The 15,020-nt window shown below is 41.2% G+C and overlaps 1 protein-coding gene across 3 annotated transcripts in view; it reads right to left on the bottom strand.

The window, feature by feature from the left end:
* Positions 1 to 1,908: 1,908 nt before the first annotated feature.
* The window catches only part of CHST9 (carbohydrate sulfotransferase 9), an 88,362-nt gene continuing 75,250 nt past the window's right edge, over positions 1,909 to 15,020 (bottom strand). For all 3 annotated transcript variants that reach the window (XM_069004654.1, XM_069004657.1, XM_069004658.1), the window contains one exon: positions 1,909 to 3,455. In XM_069004654.1, the coding sequence (XP_068860755.1) occupies positions 2,358 to 3,455 (1,098 nt within the window). In that variant the 3' untranslated portion in view covers positions 1,909 to 2,357. The remainder of the gene's footprint in view (positions 3,456 to 15,020) is intronic.

Below are 15,020 nucleotides of genomic sequence, written 5' to 3' on the forward strand. Positions count from 1 at the left end.
ATGGGTGCTGCTAGCCACAGACAGCACAACCTCTGACTTGGGCTGCCCAGTGTGCTGTTACCTTTTCCCCTTGGAGTGGCTTGTCCTGCCACAAGGAGAGATGTGCAGAGCCTGTTTGTTTACACTCTGGCACCACAGAGACTGGAGGTGGCTTTTTTTCCTCTTCTGAGGAGAAAAATGAGGGAGAATCAAGCAGAGAGGATACCTAGGAAATGATCTGGCCTTTCAGTTGGGACCCACAATGACTCCTGGGGAAGGACTGAATCTGTACATTTGCCTGAGATGAAGGAAAAGACAACAATAATAGCACTAGTCGTGACCAGTGGTTGGGAACAGAGGAAAAGGATATTTTACTTGCATCACTTTCCCATCAGGATGTTTCCTCACTCTACAACTTGCTATATCAAGACACTGGAGCAAGATGCCCCTGATGCCATGAAGATTTTTGCCTTTTCTTTTATACCCGTTATACCTTTTTACAACTTCTGTATTCCTAGTGCTTTTTGCATTCTTGGACTTGTTTGTTAAGCTAAGAGACTAAACATTTTAGAAGCTTCATAGCTAGAGATCTAAACATTTTAGAAGCTTCATAGCTAGAGATCAGTGTGCCCCAGACCCCAAGGTCCTCTCCAGAACACATTCTGTAAACTAAGATAGAACCATCCAGGGGAAGGCTCCTTGGGGAGGAGGGCTCACTTGAGCCTCTCATTGGGGAACCTTTGATAGATATGCTAATTAATAAAACCTATAATGTTATACCCAGTGTTGGGGAGAGAGAGAGACAGACTCAGCAGGGTGATGCATATGACCTGGACGTGTACACCTAAGGATCCTTAAAATAAATACCAAGGTAAAATCCCTTTTCCCCTTCTAACCATGTATGACTCTTGATTTTAAGACCAGGAAAAGGCATCACCCCAAACCATTCCAGAAAGTAAGGTGTAGGTGACATCTTTATTGTGGAAGGGCACAGAGATTTTTCCCTGTCCATTTTACGGATTTAGTCTAGTGGTGGACTTGGTAGTGTTAGGTGAATGGTTGGACTCGGTGATCTAAGAGGGTTTTTTCCATGATCATATGATTTTGCAGAGATTTCTCCCCCTCCTGGGACACACTGGCCACCCATTGGGCAAGACAGGTTGCAGGAATAACTGCATGTGTTGGTCAGGCAGCACTTGTGGGAGGAGAGGAAAGGGAAGGGTAGAAGGCACCTTTTCCTTTTATAACCAGGACTGTGGGATTCTGGACACATCTTCCTCTAGGACAAATCACCAGTGCACCTTACAGCACATAAAACTGCAGCACCCACCTCACTCCTGGGGCTTGGTGACTGCTGGCAAGGCAGGCAGGACAGCAAAACACAGGTGACTTCAGGAAGTTCTGGGAGCAGAACCAGTTTATAGTTTGGAAGGCAATGGGCACACACACCTTCTCTGCAGCAGATTTCTGGGATCTGGGCTGGTAATTGGATCCCAGCAGTATGAGAATGACCACAGCAGTTTCATTGCAGTTGCTTCTCAGTACAGACCTTAGAATATCCCAGACCTACCATGCTGAAACTTTGTCCATTTCACCAAAAATCAAGACTACCACGAATATTGGGACCACTGGACGCATGTATCACATGTAATGATGCATCCACTGTACATTAAAATCTTAATTTTGTTGAATGCAGCAGCTCTCTGAAAAGAGGGTCATACTTGTCAACTCCAGTGCATCAATCAAAATGAGATAGTGGACTGGTCCTTCCCAGGCTTACCCAAATTTACTCATCAATGGAGCTGCTGTGTTATTTTTAGTTTGATGCATTTGTATTCAAGAGCATCCTTCAATAAAAAAATCAGGTCTAAAATTGGCTTCAGTCTAATAGTAATCAAAAAACCAAGCCTTACAACTGAGAACACCATAAACATTTTAGAAAATTAGCCCATGATTCTTTATTAATAAGTGACAGAAAGTAAAAATACATTCAAAAGTTTTTCAAAACCAATTTCTAAAGCAAAGACACCAAAAAAAGGATCATGCCACTCTGAATGTTTTTTCTTAAACCATTAAAAGAACATTAGGTAAGCTAATGGAACAGCTAGCTGAGCTACTGCTTCCATGGTATAATCCATAATGGTAAAAGCCACTTTTCCAGGCATTTTAGTACAATTTATGCTGTTTACAGGACTTTTTTTCTTTGCATTCTCCATAATTTAGTATCAATTGATATCACTCTAGCTTATAAAATCCCCACTGAGTCAAGACAACTCTACTTAGCAGTAACTTCGTTTCCTTTCAGGGCTAATATCAAAGTAGTTGTTTTGAATCCCAGAATGATAAATATCTAATAGGAGCTTGAAGCTATTCTGGTGCTATACAAGTGGTGATGTATAATTGAACATTAAGTAATCCAAGTGATAGAAGTCATAGGTCAGCTGTCTCTCCTCCTTAGACAATTCCTTTAAATATTGCCTCACTACTTCTGCACTTGTTCTCTCATCAGAGGAATGTCTGTCTTTGAATTTAGGAAACTTCAGATGGGCTGGAGCACCTACCAGCTGCAAAAAGTAATTGGCATCTTCTTCCAGGGTTTCAAACCTTCCTATAAAATCATAGTTGATAAGGCAGGGATAGCAGAGCTTACTGACTTGCTCCCAGTGAATGTCCATTCCTACTGGTCGATGGGAATCTAACAAATATTGGATAAACTCCTTGAACTTAACTCCTGATCCTGTTTTCAATGCTTCTTCATCTGCATTCTGTCTATACTTCTTAATTATTGCCTTCCCAAATACTGGATGGTAATAGCTGTTTGGATGTTCAAACTTATCCCTGAAGGCAGATACCAGTCTTTCCATAGGATCCCGTACAAATATAAACTTGGTGTACATGTTCAAGCGTGTATATATCCCTTTAAGGTCATAACTGTCCAGTTTTCTTAGATGCTTTCCATAGTGCACATCATCATGGGAGATGTTGTTTGCTGAAGCAGCGAGTCCACTGAGCACCATGAGGACCCTTTTCCAGTTGGAGCAGCCTGCTTTCGGCACTTCGCAGTACAGGACCTTGTGCCTGTCCTCCACATAAATTCTTGACACCAGGTGCACCAGGTGGGTTTGCAGCTTCTTTGTGCTGTTGTATGTCTTGCAGAAGTCCTGCAGGAAGGCCCTGCGCTTTTCCTGGGTGCTGTCTATGTCCTGCCACTCGTCACCCTTGATGAATGTCTTGTTTAATGGGTGGAGAGCAGGAGGTAGATACACCCCTCTGAACCAGCTGAGAGGGGACTCGCTCGTCTTCTGCTGCTGAGGCAGTCGGCTCCCTGAGGAGGCAGCCACCACACGGAAAGGGTCAGCCCTGCCCTGCCAGTGCCTGCTGCTTGAGACAGCCATCTCACGGCTACTGAAGCCCACAGGAGCGCTTCTCCTCCACGCTGCTTTCCTTGGCATCCCCGGAGGCTGGAGTGAGAAGTCCTGCAAACATGGAAAGGTTCAGAACTTAGAGTGCAGTGACAGTCCAGCCCAGCCCACTCATGCTGCAGCAGCAGCAAGGATGGTGGGGTGTGCTCGTAACCAAGCCACATCTGGTTCTACAAAGTCCTTTTTCAACCACTTGATCAATACACCTAATTTAGGAACAAGCTGGGCTAATTACTGAAATACGTGTTTCTGAAGATTACCTGTTAGCACACAGTAGGTCTTCCTACAAAAATAAATAGCTCAAGTCACACCTCTTAGGAAATAAAAAATGGTTCACGCAGGGGGGCTGATAGTCCTGGTAGGGGTGCCAGGTGCTTTTCTCTACTGAACACATTTTCCCCTGTGACAGCACTGGCACTGGTGGAGTTGCACGCTCATTCTCTGGACTGCACTGGCACAATCACAGTGACAGGTGTTGGATCTACTCCCACCACTGTGACTTGGAGCAGCCCTTGTCCCCCAGTGGTGGTAGGGGACAAACAAAGGGCTTTTAAACAGTTGACTTTAGTTGGTTTGAGCAGGGTGTAGTGACAGACAAAATTGTTTCTCCAAAAAGGTCCTACTCATGTCCACCTACAGAGAGATGATGGAAGTGGATGCACTGGACTGAATGCACATACAGGTGCCTGTGACACAGATGCCTGCACCTGAGCTGCTTTCACAGCTGATAAGGAAAATTAGATGCCTTTGGAGCCTATTCCATCTGACTTATTTAAACATCAACATTAATGATACCAACTAACTAAACATCAACTAGTGACCCTGCAAAGAATGTGAAAAGATGAGACTTTCCTCCCAAACATTTCTTTGTAAGTCCCCAGCCACTGTGCAATCCATGAACTGCAGGAACAGCAAAGCTTGCATCTGTGTTTTGACACCAAATTATTCAGGGTCTTGTATCAGGTAAGCTGACTGAAGAGTTTCTTGCAGTTTGGGTATTTCTGCTCGCTCATTTCTGAGTGGGTTCTCATGTGTCTGCTAAGGCTTGTAGTTTTTTCTCCTGTTAGTAGGCAAACCTGCTGCATTGGGACACCTCCACAGCTGCTTATTTTCATTATACGTCTGGAGAGGGAAGATGCTGATCGACAGATTTTTAAACATCTTCTTACAAGTAACAAACAGACAAATGGTTAGATGGACAGACAAGCACAGACTGCCTGACTGCTTCCATAAGTCTAACTTTTTTGGAAATCTACATAAAAAGGCTTTTCTGCCATAAACTGATTAAACATTTACTGGAAAGTTGATTTGTGGACTGGCAAATCATAAGTGTGGATTTGGGGGGGATGGGAAAGTTCATAGGCTGAATCAAATAAAGCTGTTAAAAATTCAGAGGAGTAATGTAAGAAATGGTAATGAATGGAACACATTGGTAATGAATTCCAGTTTGAAATAAAGCCTATGAAAAAACAAGCAGTTCCAAGAAAAGTTAGCATATGTTGCAGTGTAATAATTTCCCATAACAAAAACAAACCCAGGGGATCAGGCTTTTCTGTACTGCTGCAAGCCACTGACAAGCAGGTTTTTATTCACCACACTGATTTTTGTATTGGTGAAAACAAATAAAAGAAGAGAGTCATGCAGGACTTGTGTTTCTGGGAGAGAGAAGGCATGTTGGTGTTTTTAGAGATGCAAAAGGATACTTGAATTCATTTGATTTGATGTGGTCAAACCATATTTCTAATATAATTTAAAAAAATTATTTCTGTCAAATATTTTATTCTTTAAAACAAATGAAACACACATGTCTAGAGATTTGTCCCTTCTGCCCTAGGGTGGAAATAATTCAGGAGCTAAGTCAGAAAGCAGTGCTAGTACTAAACCAGGGTATGACTATGAGCCTAATGGGAGTTTCAGCATCACAGTGAATGGCAAAGAGCCATTCTTACAACTGCTACTGCAGAACCACAGACTTACAAATAATTTAAATGTTTTTACCTTAAAAGGGAAAATAGGAACTTAAAAAGGTGAAATGAAAAATATGGGATACTCAGAAACCAACTACACAATACAAGGCTCAACAGAAGCAGGAATAAAATTATAACAATGCTAAAGTAACTAAAGATTGTAATGTTGTCAGTGAGGCTCTGGGGAATTTGAAAATTTAGAAGACAGTCTCCAGTGATACATGACTGTACTGGTGTTCCCCAATGCAGAGAAAACTCAGGAGAGGGAAGTACCTCATGATTTCCTAAGGTATGTCAGCTGAATTTAGCAGTTTATTTCTGTGCAAAGAAGCTTAAACCATCTGAATTTCAAACTAAAGCCACTAAAATGAGCCCTACACTTCAGAGGAAAGTTCAGCCTTCTCAAGCTGTCCTGAACTAGTGGAAGATGCCCTTGTTCCACTAGAACAGGAGGGAAAAGGACAGACCGAAAGATGTGCGTGGTCTTGATTTTGTTCCATTTCAAAGAGTCTGCCTGGGATCTAGGACCAGCCTGAGGGGGTAACCCAAGATTGTACCAGAGGAGGATTGTATTTTAGTTGCAGAAACTGTGAATGCAACTGTAGGAATCCCTACTGAAATATTTTTTGTGGAATTAAAATCTTCAGAGAAGGATGGACAGAACTATTCAGAGAAATCTCAATAACACCATAAAGGAACAACATATGCATAGCTGGAGTCAACTGAAAGGGGCTCTTTCCTAGTGAGATGAGGCAAAAGATGTAAGAATCTATTAGGAAAAAAGGCCCAAACAGAAAGCAAAAGGAAAAAAAGTCCCCAAACCAAAACCAAACCAAAAACCCTACAAGCACACCCCTCCCTCCATAAACCAAACAAAAACCCCTAAACAAAACCCCAAAAACTCTAGGGGAAAAAGCAGCAATACAGGAAGATCTGAGGACCAAGAAATTATCTAAATATGTAAAAGATTATAAGTTGCTTCTGTTTTCCATCTCCCCTTCTCTTTGAGACACTTATCCCACTATTGGCTAACATGTTTTTATAGTCTCCATGGGGGATATAGTCTCCATGCAGTGAATGCTGGCTGTAACTTGGTCTGGCTAAGAATGGGAGTGGATAGTGATATTTTCCAAAGGCATAAACGGCTGGTGCATTGTCATGGAGTTTTCTAGCTTAAAAAAAATTGAATGAATGAATGAATGAATGAATGAATGAATGAGAAAGAGAGAAAGAAAGAGAGAGACAGAAAGAGAGGAGGGAGAGACAAAAAGAGAGAAAGAGAGAGAAAAGAAAGAAAGAAAGAAAAAGAAGAAAGAAAGAAAGAAAGAAAGAAAGAAAGAAAGAAAGAAAGAAAGAAAGAAAGAAAGAGAAAAAGAAAGAAAGAAAGAAAGAAAAAAAGAAAAAGAAAGAAAAAGAGAGAGATCAAACCTTTCTATACACTTGCCTGAGTAACTAGGTTAGTATCTAATACAGGTGAGATGAATGAAAAGATGAATCAAGCTTTATTTTCGGTGAGAAATGTTTAACTATAAAGTTTTCTTAGAAAACTTAAGAGAAATTGTTTAATAGATAGTGCCCTGTTCCTTAAGCAAAGCTGACTGCTATTCTGACATCTATCTGCATGAGAGAGCTGAAAGCCACACACTCTGAAAGGATTTAAATGTTTTATGACACCAGTCTTACATAAAGTGAGGCACCTTCTTTGGCTTCCTCTTGGTGCCAGTGATTTTTCAATGTTCATTTTATGACACTTTAAAGATCTGAATACCTCTATATCTTTTTTTTTTTCTCTTTTTTCACAGTGGGAACCAGTAAACAAAAAACTTGCAAAAGCAATAAACGCTTTTTGAAAAAACCCATGTCCATCATATCTACATTCCTAACATTCCTAATATTTCCATCCCACATGCTGCTGAGCACTGTTGTTTTGGAAAACACCTGAACATCCACCACCAACAGGCAGCATGCAGGTAATATCAGACACTAACTCTGGATCCAGATCTTCCCACGCAAACAGCCCTTACCACAGTCTTTGAGCCAAGTGTCCAAGGACAGGAATGTCCATTTATGGCTTTCCAAAGAGATGCTAAGTTTGGGAACCAGCTGCCTGACGTGGGAGATGAACTCCATGGTTACCTTGGAAAGATGTAAGGCTGTGCTTGAGACATGCTGACAACCTGTGCAGCAGGTGTGTACATTTTATCTGAGAATTAAAATCCAGTGAAGTGTTGCACCTTTGCCAGTAATTGTGCAGAGATCCCTGTCCTCCGTTTGCATGAACACATTTGAGAGGAAGCTAAGAATTGGCCATGAGCACAATTCAGAAGAGTATGCACATTGCCTCTGCTTCAGTTTAGATAGGCTGGAACTGAAGACAGATACGAAAATTAGTTTAAATTCGAGGAATAAATGGAATTTAATAGAATAGTTGTGTGGTGTTTGGCTACTCTTGAAGCTGTTGAAACAAAAGACGTTTTAGAGTCATTAATGAGTACATGGATTTTTTTTTTTTTGGCTTTTTTTTTTTTTTTTTTTTTTTTTTGGCATTTTTATTGCTGGAGATGCCCTGCTCCTCCCCATCCACAAAAGGATTTCTCCTCACCGTAAAAATAAGTAGCCAATACCTTCTTTTATACACATTGAAGCTGTCTTTTTCTTTAAGATCGCCACAAGCCACTGGGGTAGAAGAGATTGACTACTGCCAAGAATGGCTAAGACTCATCCAATTATGCTTTGTGGTGATTTTACAATGCATGGGAGGGATGTCATCTAGGCAGTTTGCAATTAGAGCAACTCACCATGCAAAAAGATAATGATGTATTGGAAAGGCTGATATTCCAGGGCTGATTTACAAAGATTTAACGGCCTGCAGTGCAGACAGTGCTGTGTTTCCTAAACGCCTTAGTGCTGGATATCCAATTTTACTAACAAGAATAATAAAATTAAATAAGCCCAACAGAAAATGTAGCACAAAGAACAGTAAAGGAAAGAAATATTCTGTCTTCTTGTGCTTTTCTCTGCTGCCAACTTACCTGTTTACCTAGGATGTCTCTGTAGAAAACTGACAAAGAGTCATTAGAGACAAAGTTCATTTTCCAGTTCACACTCTGACTCTGTAATGATCAGGCAGCACATGGAGATGAGTCTCTTAAGTTAGGTTTTTAGTTGAAGGCAGCCTGAATACTGGAGGGCTATAAAACAAACATCCTCTTACTTTGATGGTAGGTATCTGTGAGCCTTCTAAAACTTTTTCACATAATGGCTGGATGGGGCTCTGAGCAACCTGATCTAGTTCAAGATGTTTCTGCTCATTGCAGGGAGATTGGAGTAAGTGACCTTTGAAAGGTCCCTTCCAACTCAAACTGTTCAATGATTCTGTGATAATTGGTCACACTTAGAAGAATCTCTTAATCAGAGGACCATGATTATGGCAGATAGCTCAGACTAGGTATGCAGTTTAAATATGAAGAAAAGTTTGCATGATTCCTGTTTTCAGCAAGCTAGTGAAGCCTGCATCTGTTGCTACCTCACTTTAGCTGTACAAACACGTGGAGCTGTACTTGTATGTGCAAGTTTTCTTAAGCCTGCCAAAAGGAGAGATTATCCTAACTTCTTTTGTGCTAGAAGACTATTTGGAAAACATAATTCAGAATGGCCAGACTCCTCTACTACTGAGCTTACATGTAAATATGCTAAGAACTCTCTGATATCATAGCAGCTGTTTAGTATAATGTTAGTGAGCTAAACAAACTCCCACAGGATCTCCCAATGGAGAGACTATCCAGGCTGGCCACAAGTGACAGAAAATATTTGCTGATGAGGTGCTTCACCTTCTGTGCAGAGGAGATAAACCTCTTGATTCATCACTTGTGCTTGAAACAGCTACTCCAAAGATAATAGGCACCACTAACCCCTCACCTCCCAGTGGAGTCATGAATTTTTGGCTTATCTAATTTATTCAGGGCATATCACTGATGCTACATTCCTCAAAAGCCAGAGGCAAGACCTTACTGTCACAGAAACCACATTTTCCCATGAGATATGTATCCCTAAACCACATGTACTTGTACCAAGCATCTCAAAGATTACTAAACAAGTTGAGGGAAAAAAAAAAGAAGAAAGAAATAAAAGAGTATACAAAATACTCAGAACTTCCAGCAGAGACTAAGAGGGAGACTTCATAGTTTGTAGATGAATTACAGTTAGGTTCAAAGGAGATCCTTGTGAACTCTGAGCCAGACACAATATAGAATAACTGATCATAGTAAGAAAAAAAATTACTGCAGGTAAATTTTAATTAACAGATACCAGTAATTTTAAAAACTGCTTTTCAAAACACAACTTTGTGAATCAGTGACTATTGCCCCTAGAATCTGTTAGCAGAAAGTCCAGCATCTCATTGCATGGTGACTTGGAGTCATGGCAAGAATACAGACCAAGAGAGTGAAGAAGGAACGGGCAGAGGGAAAGAGAGTTGTTTTTTCTTTTTTTATGGTGTGACCAAGTGTCAGTGATTGGTGTGGAAAAATTCGAATGGAGAGTACCAATCCAGAGATGGTTTTGGAGGAGAACAACCCAGGCCCACAAGCAGTGGAGAAAGTGGAGAGGCCCAGTGGGGTAAGACAAACAGTAAAATGATCAGGAGTACAGAATAGTACCATCCCCACTTCATAAGGGGACAGGAGAAATCCATTTCAGTCTTTGGCTGAGACCTTATAGATACCTGGCTCCTGGCTTTGCACCAGGCTCCCCTCCTCTCCCTGCCCTGTCTTCATCTGCAGAAAGCACAAAGCCATGCTAATGAGGCAAGACAGTCTGCATGAGCCACTTCCACGAGCTGATTCACATGGTCAGCGACTTGGATGAAGGAAATTAAGCTCTAATTTACTTGCCAATTCCTGTTCAAATCTGGAACTCTCTCCTGTTTCCACCTTCACAGTCAAAGCATTTGGTTTTTCCAAAGCATGCTTTGAATGGGAGGGATAAAAAAGATCAAGGCATAATTAATAGAAAAAGTACCAATAAAGATGCTCTTATTATCAGAAACTAAGTAACTAGGTTTGCATGACAGATTGAAGATTCACCAACACAACTGCAACCAAGTATAGCAAATAAAAAAAGCACTCCACTCCATTATTACAAATAAATAAGTAATAGTGAAGGTCAATTGATAGCAATAATAAATTGGCTACAGGATAGTGCAGTGCTGCTTGTCTTGCTTTCTGGTAACAGTTTTATGGTGCTGGTTCTTTGCACTATAATTTACAGACTTGAAAATAAGCACAGGGCCGCTGCAGCCCAGACAGCTTGTGTTCGGGCAGAGTCTGCAGCCAGTTTGCATGGAGTGCATGTCTCTAGATGTGCAGCTAAGATGCACTGTTAATTAAAGGCAATTTTCAGGTCACAGACCTCTTAACACTTGGCCATATTTAGCCCAACCTCCTTCCTATGCAGCAACACTTGTTTTGGGTACAGGTAAACCAGTATGTTCAAACTGTTTAATTCTGACCTCAGTCCTCTGTATTAGTAAAACCCGAGTTAGTTGACAGTGGCCAGAAATCTTCACTGACACTCACTCACATTTCTACACAGAACAATCTCACAGCAAAGCAACTTAACCAACCTGAAATTCAAAATGGACTCAAACTAAACATTCAATACTCATTTTATTAAGCATAGGACTGACTAGTAGGTTTACCTTATGTATACAGGGAGCTTAAATCTGAAGGTGAGAGTTTCGGGTAATCTCTGTATATTACATATTGATCTCTTATTTTAATTCTTTAAGTAATGTTAATGTGCCTACTTTTTCATAACTTAAAGCACACAAGCAAATCCAATGACCTAAACAGTTCCTGCTGTTGAAAAACGCAATTCCCAAAATTGTGATTTTCAAGTGCATTTTAAATACGTATTTGAAAACAAATAATGCCTCTTGCATGTTCACAATTCAAGCCAGGAATTTTTGAGCACATTTCATATTTCAGACAACATCTATTTTCCTCTCTAAAGAAAAAGGACACCAGTATTTTTTATCCAAAGGCATTAGGGACCATGTCTCAGCCCTTGCTGATCAACATGAGCCTGTGCAGGAGAGACCCTGTCCCCATTTCCCTGTCTGCATGAGTGGACATGTTTTGCAGGAAGGGGACCAAACTGCTGGGCATTAATCCTGAAGGTTAACCCTGCATGCTTGGACTGAAACCCTCCCCTTTTCCAGCAAGTGCTTTGAGAATAGAGGCCTGAAATCTAACCGTGTGCAGAATTAGAAAGCAGAATTCCTCTCATTAGTGGCTGTGGTGAGATTCACAGGGATTTTTTTTCTGGTAAACAGAATCCATCTCTATCTTGTCTGCAGGTAAACACACTTATCTTCCAGCATAAACAAGACATTTTGCTCTTTTAGAAATAATAAGAAAAGTTTCAAATGAAAGTAAGTTCAGATGAAGAATATTAATGTATATTCAGGCATGAAGAATTCAATTTCTCCCAAATTGCTTTGGAAGAGACACTAAGATCTCTAGAGGTCTCAAAGCATTTTCTCTTCAATCACAATTAGCATTTAATTCAAATTAGATGACTTCATTGGTAAATAAAAAAGAAATAGACTATAAATACACTGCAGTTTGGCAAATACGTCAAATATGTTTGCCTACATTTGTACACTTTTAAACAAATTCATGTGTTTTTTTCTAGACAGAAATATTAATACTTGAGAATTGATTGCATTCATAAATGACTGTGGAAAAAAAAATGGCTGTGAATTGACAAAGGGCATGATCCACTGTCCACTCCATCCTCACACTGACCGACCCTATTTCACTGAAGGGAGATAAGTCATGTCTTTCTCAGGTAAAAGAAAATACACTAGTTTATTCTGTAGCAGGTTTGTGTGTGGCTATCCCCCCAGTATGCATTAATCTGCAAGCAGTGCCACAGCTGATCAGTGTGCCACCCAAACTCTAACTACTTCAAGCACCATCCCTCTTTGAAGCACAGGGATAAGAGCAGTGCTGTGTTTAAGGGTAGGTGTACCTGCCAGAGCCACAGTGTTTGGTTTCATGCAAGTACCTTGACCTTCACACTTCATTTTTCCATGTCTGTGAACCAAGGAAAGATAATAATTGCCTAGCCCATGTGAATATTGTGATTCCTATTTTCTGATTAACAGTGGTAGAAAAACCTTGCCATTTTACAGAGCAAGAAAGGACATAGAAATCTGATAAGCAGGACTGCAGCCCAACTTCCCAGTCCTTGCTGCCCTTCATTGCTCAAACTTCACACCATTTCTTTCAATACTTCTGTTGAGCATTCAAATTATTGCATATTCTAATGCTTGGGGTTTTTTGCACAAAAAGAATAATTCTTCATAAAATTTAAGATATTTTTGTCTTCAGACACTGCACTTATGTTCCTGTCTATACAGCCTGAGAAACGGTTTCCTCCAGAAGGGACTAAAAAGGTTCTCATATAAAAGTGTCTGCTGTACTTATTTGAATAATATTTCTTCCTGCATATTTTTCTGAGACTCACCATCTTGGTATTATATATTATTCACCAATCATTGAAGGACTGTTACGTTATCTGAACTTGAAGGGGGCAGAGAATGTTATCAGAAGCAGCCCTTATCAGCTTGGAAGAAGGAAAATGTTGTGTGTAGGGAGAAACTGAGCATTTTTTCCCGACTGATTTTTGTCTGATAATATATCAGATAAAAAATTAAAAATTAATTTTAAAAATTGCAGCTTCTGCTTACTGATAAACAAGATGTGTAGGGGGAGCAGGAAGGATCTTATATTCGACCAGACAGGGCTCAGAACTGTCTACCTCAAACAAGAGAACAAGTGAGAACCTACAGGACACGACCAGGTGACCCACATAGTGGGTCAGGGAAAAGAGGAGTGGCTGGCAAGCTGTCCAGTGAAAAAGGACCGGGGGGTGCTGGTAAACAGCAGCTGGATTTGAGCCAGTGTGTGCCCAGGTGGCCAAGAAGGTCAACAAAATCATGGTTTGTACCAAAAATCAAAAAACAGCCCAGTTTTACATCCTGTGACAGCTTCCTGAGGGCGCACTCCATCCCATCATCCTGGTATGTAATGAAGAAGTTAAACAGTATTTTATTCAGCTGTAGCCCCTGGGGTACTCCACTGGCAACTGTCCTCCAGCTAGATCTCATGCTTCATGGATTTGTGAAGGGGAAATTGTGCCTGACCAGTCTGATAGCCCTGTACAAGGAGATGACTGGCTCAGTGGTAAGGGGAGAGTACTGGATCTTGTTTATCTCAAATTTCCTAAGGCTTTTGTCACTGTCTCCCATAACACCCTCATGAAGTACAGGTTAGGTAAGTGCTCAGTGAGTTGGACTGAAAACTGGATGAACTGCTTAGGCTCAAACCATTGTGCACAAAATGTAGCTGGAGGCCAACCACTACTGCCCCAAGGTCGATGGTGAGTTCATAAGTGTCCCACATCTTTATTAGTGACCTGGATGATGAGACAGAACATACCCTCACCAAGTCTGCAGGCAATACAAAACTGGGAGGAGTGGCTGATACACCAAAGGGTTGTGCTGCCGTTCACAAGGACCTCGCTAGACTTGAGAAATGGTTAAACAGGAACTTCGTGAGATCTGACAAAATGGAATGCGAAGTCCTGCAGCTGGGGAAGAACAACCCCAGGAACCAGTACATGCTGGGGGCTGGACAGTGGGAAAGCAGCTTTGTAGGAATGGACCTGAGGGTGCTGGAGAAGAAGCTGACTGTGAGCCAGCAATGTGCTCTCGTGGCAAAAAAAGGCCAACAGCCTCCTGGGCTGCATTAGGCAGAGCAATTCCAGCAGATCAGGAGAGGTGATCCTTCACATTTGCTCAGCCCTGGTGAGATACAGACACACTGGGAGTGCTGTGTCCAGTTCTGGACTTCCCAGTACAGGAGACATGGACATACTGGAAGGCGTCCAGTGTATAAATGGACTGATAGGGCAGCAAGGTGTTTAAAGATTAGGAGCATGTGACATTCAAGCAGTGGCCAAGAGCTGGTGCTGTTTAGCTTGGAGGAGAGAAGGCTTGGAAAGATCTTATCAATGTATATAACCTGGGAGGGAGGAGGTGGGGGGAATAAAAAAGATGGTGCCAGATTCCTCTCAGAGGTTTCCAGTGACAGGACAAGAGGCAGTGGGCACTAAGTGAAACACAAGGAATTCCATATAAATATAGCAAAATACATTTCTACTGTGTGAATATCAAGCGCAGGCATCCAGGAATATCCAGGAATATCCAGGAATAGAGGAATCACTATTCTTGGAGGTACTTGAAATCCAGCCAGATGTGATCCTGGGCAACCTGCTCTGTGAATAAGGGGGTTAGACAAGATGATCTCCAGAGATGCCTTCCAACCTCAACCATTATGTGATTCTATAAAACACATGAGGGGGAAACAGTAGTTCAGTTTGTTTAGTGGGCTAAATGCATTAGCTCTCTCATAGATTTTCAAACTCTTAATTTTGGGGGAATAAAGTATATAACGCCGAGGAATATGACCCCAAACTGGGAAAACAGAAGCAAGGGACATACCTATCAGATAACCTCAAAGTGGCAGGACTTGGAAGCTGGCATAAACGGACTGAAGTTTTTTTAGCTAGGTCATTTGAGACG

The sequence above is a fragment of the Aphelocoma coerulescens genome, chromosome 2, assembly GCF_041296385.1.
Source record: "Aphelocoma coerulescens isolate FSJ_1873_10779 chromosome 2, UR_Acoe_1.0, whole genome shotgun sequence".
Lineage (NCBI taxonomy): Eukaryota > Metazoa > Chordata > Aves > Passeriformes > Corvidae > Aphelocoma > Aphelocoma coerulescens.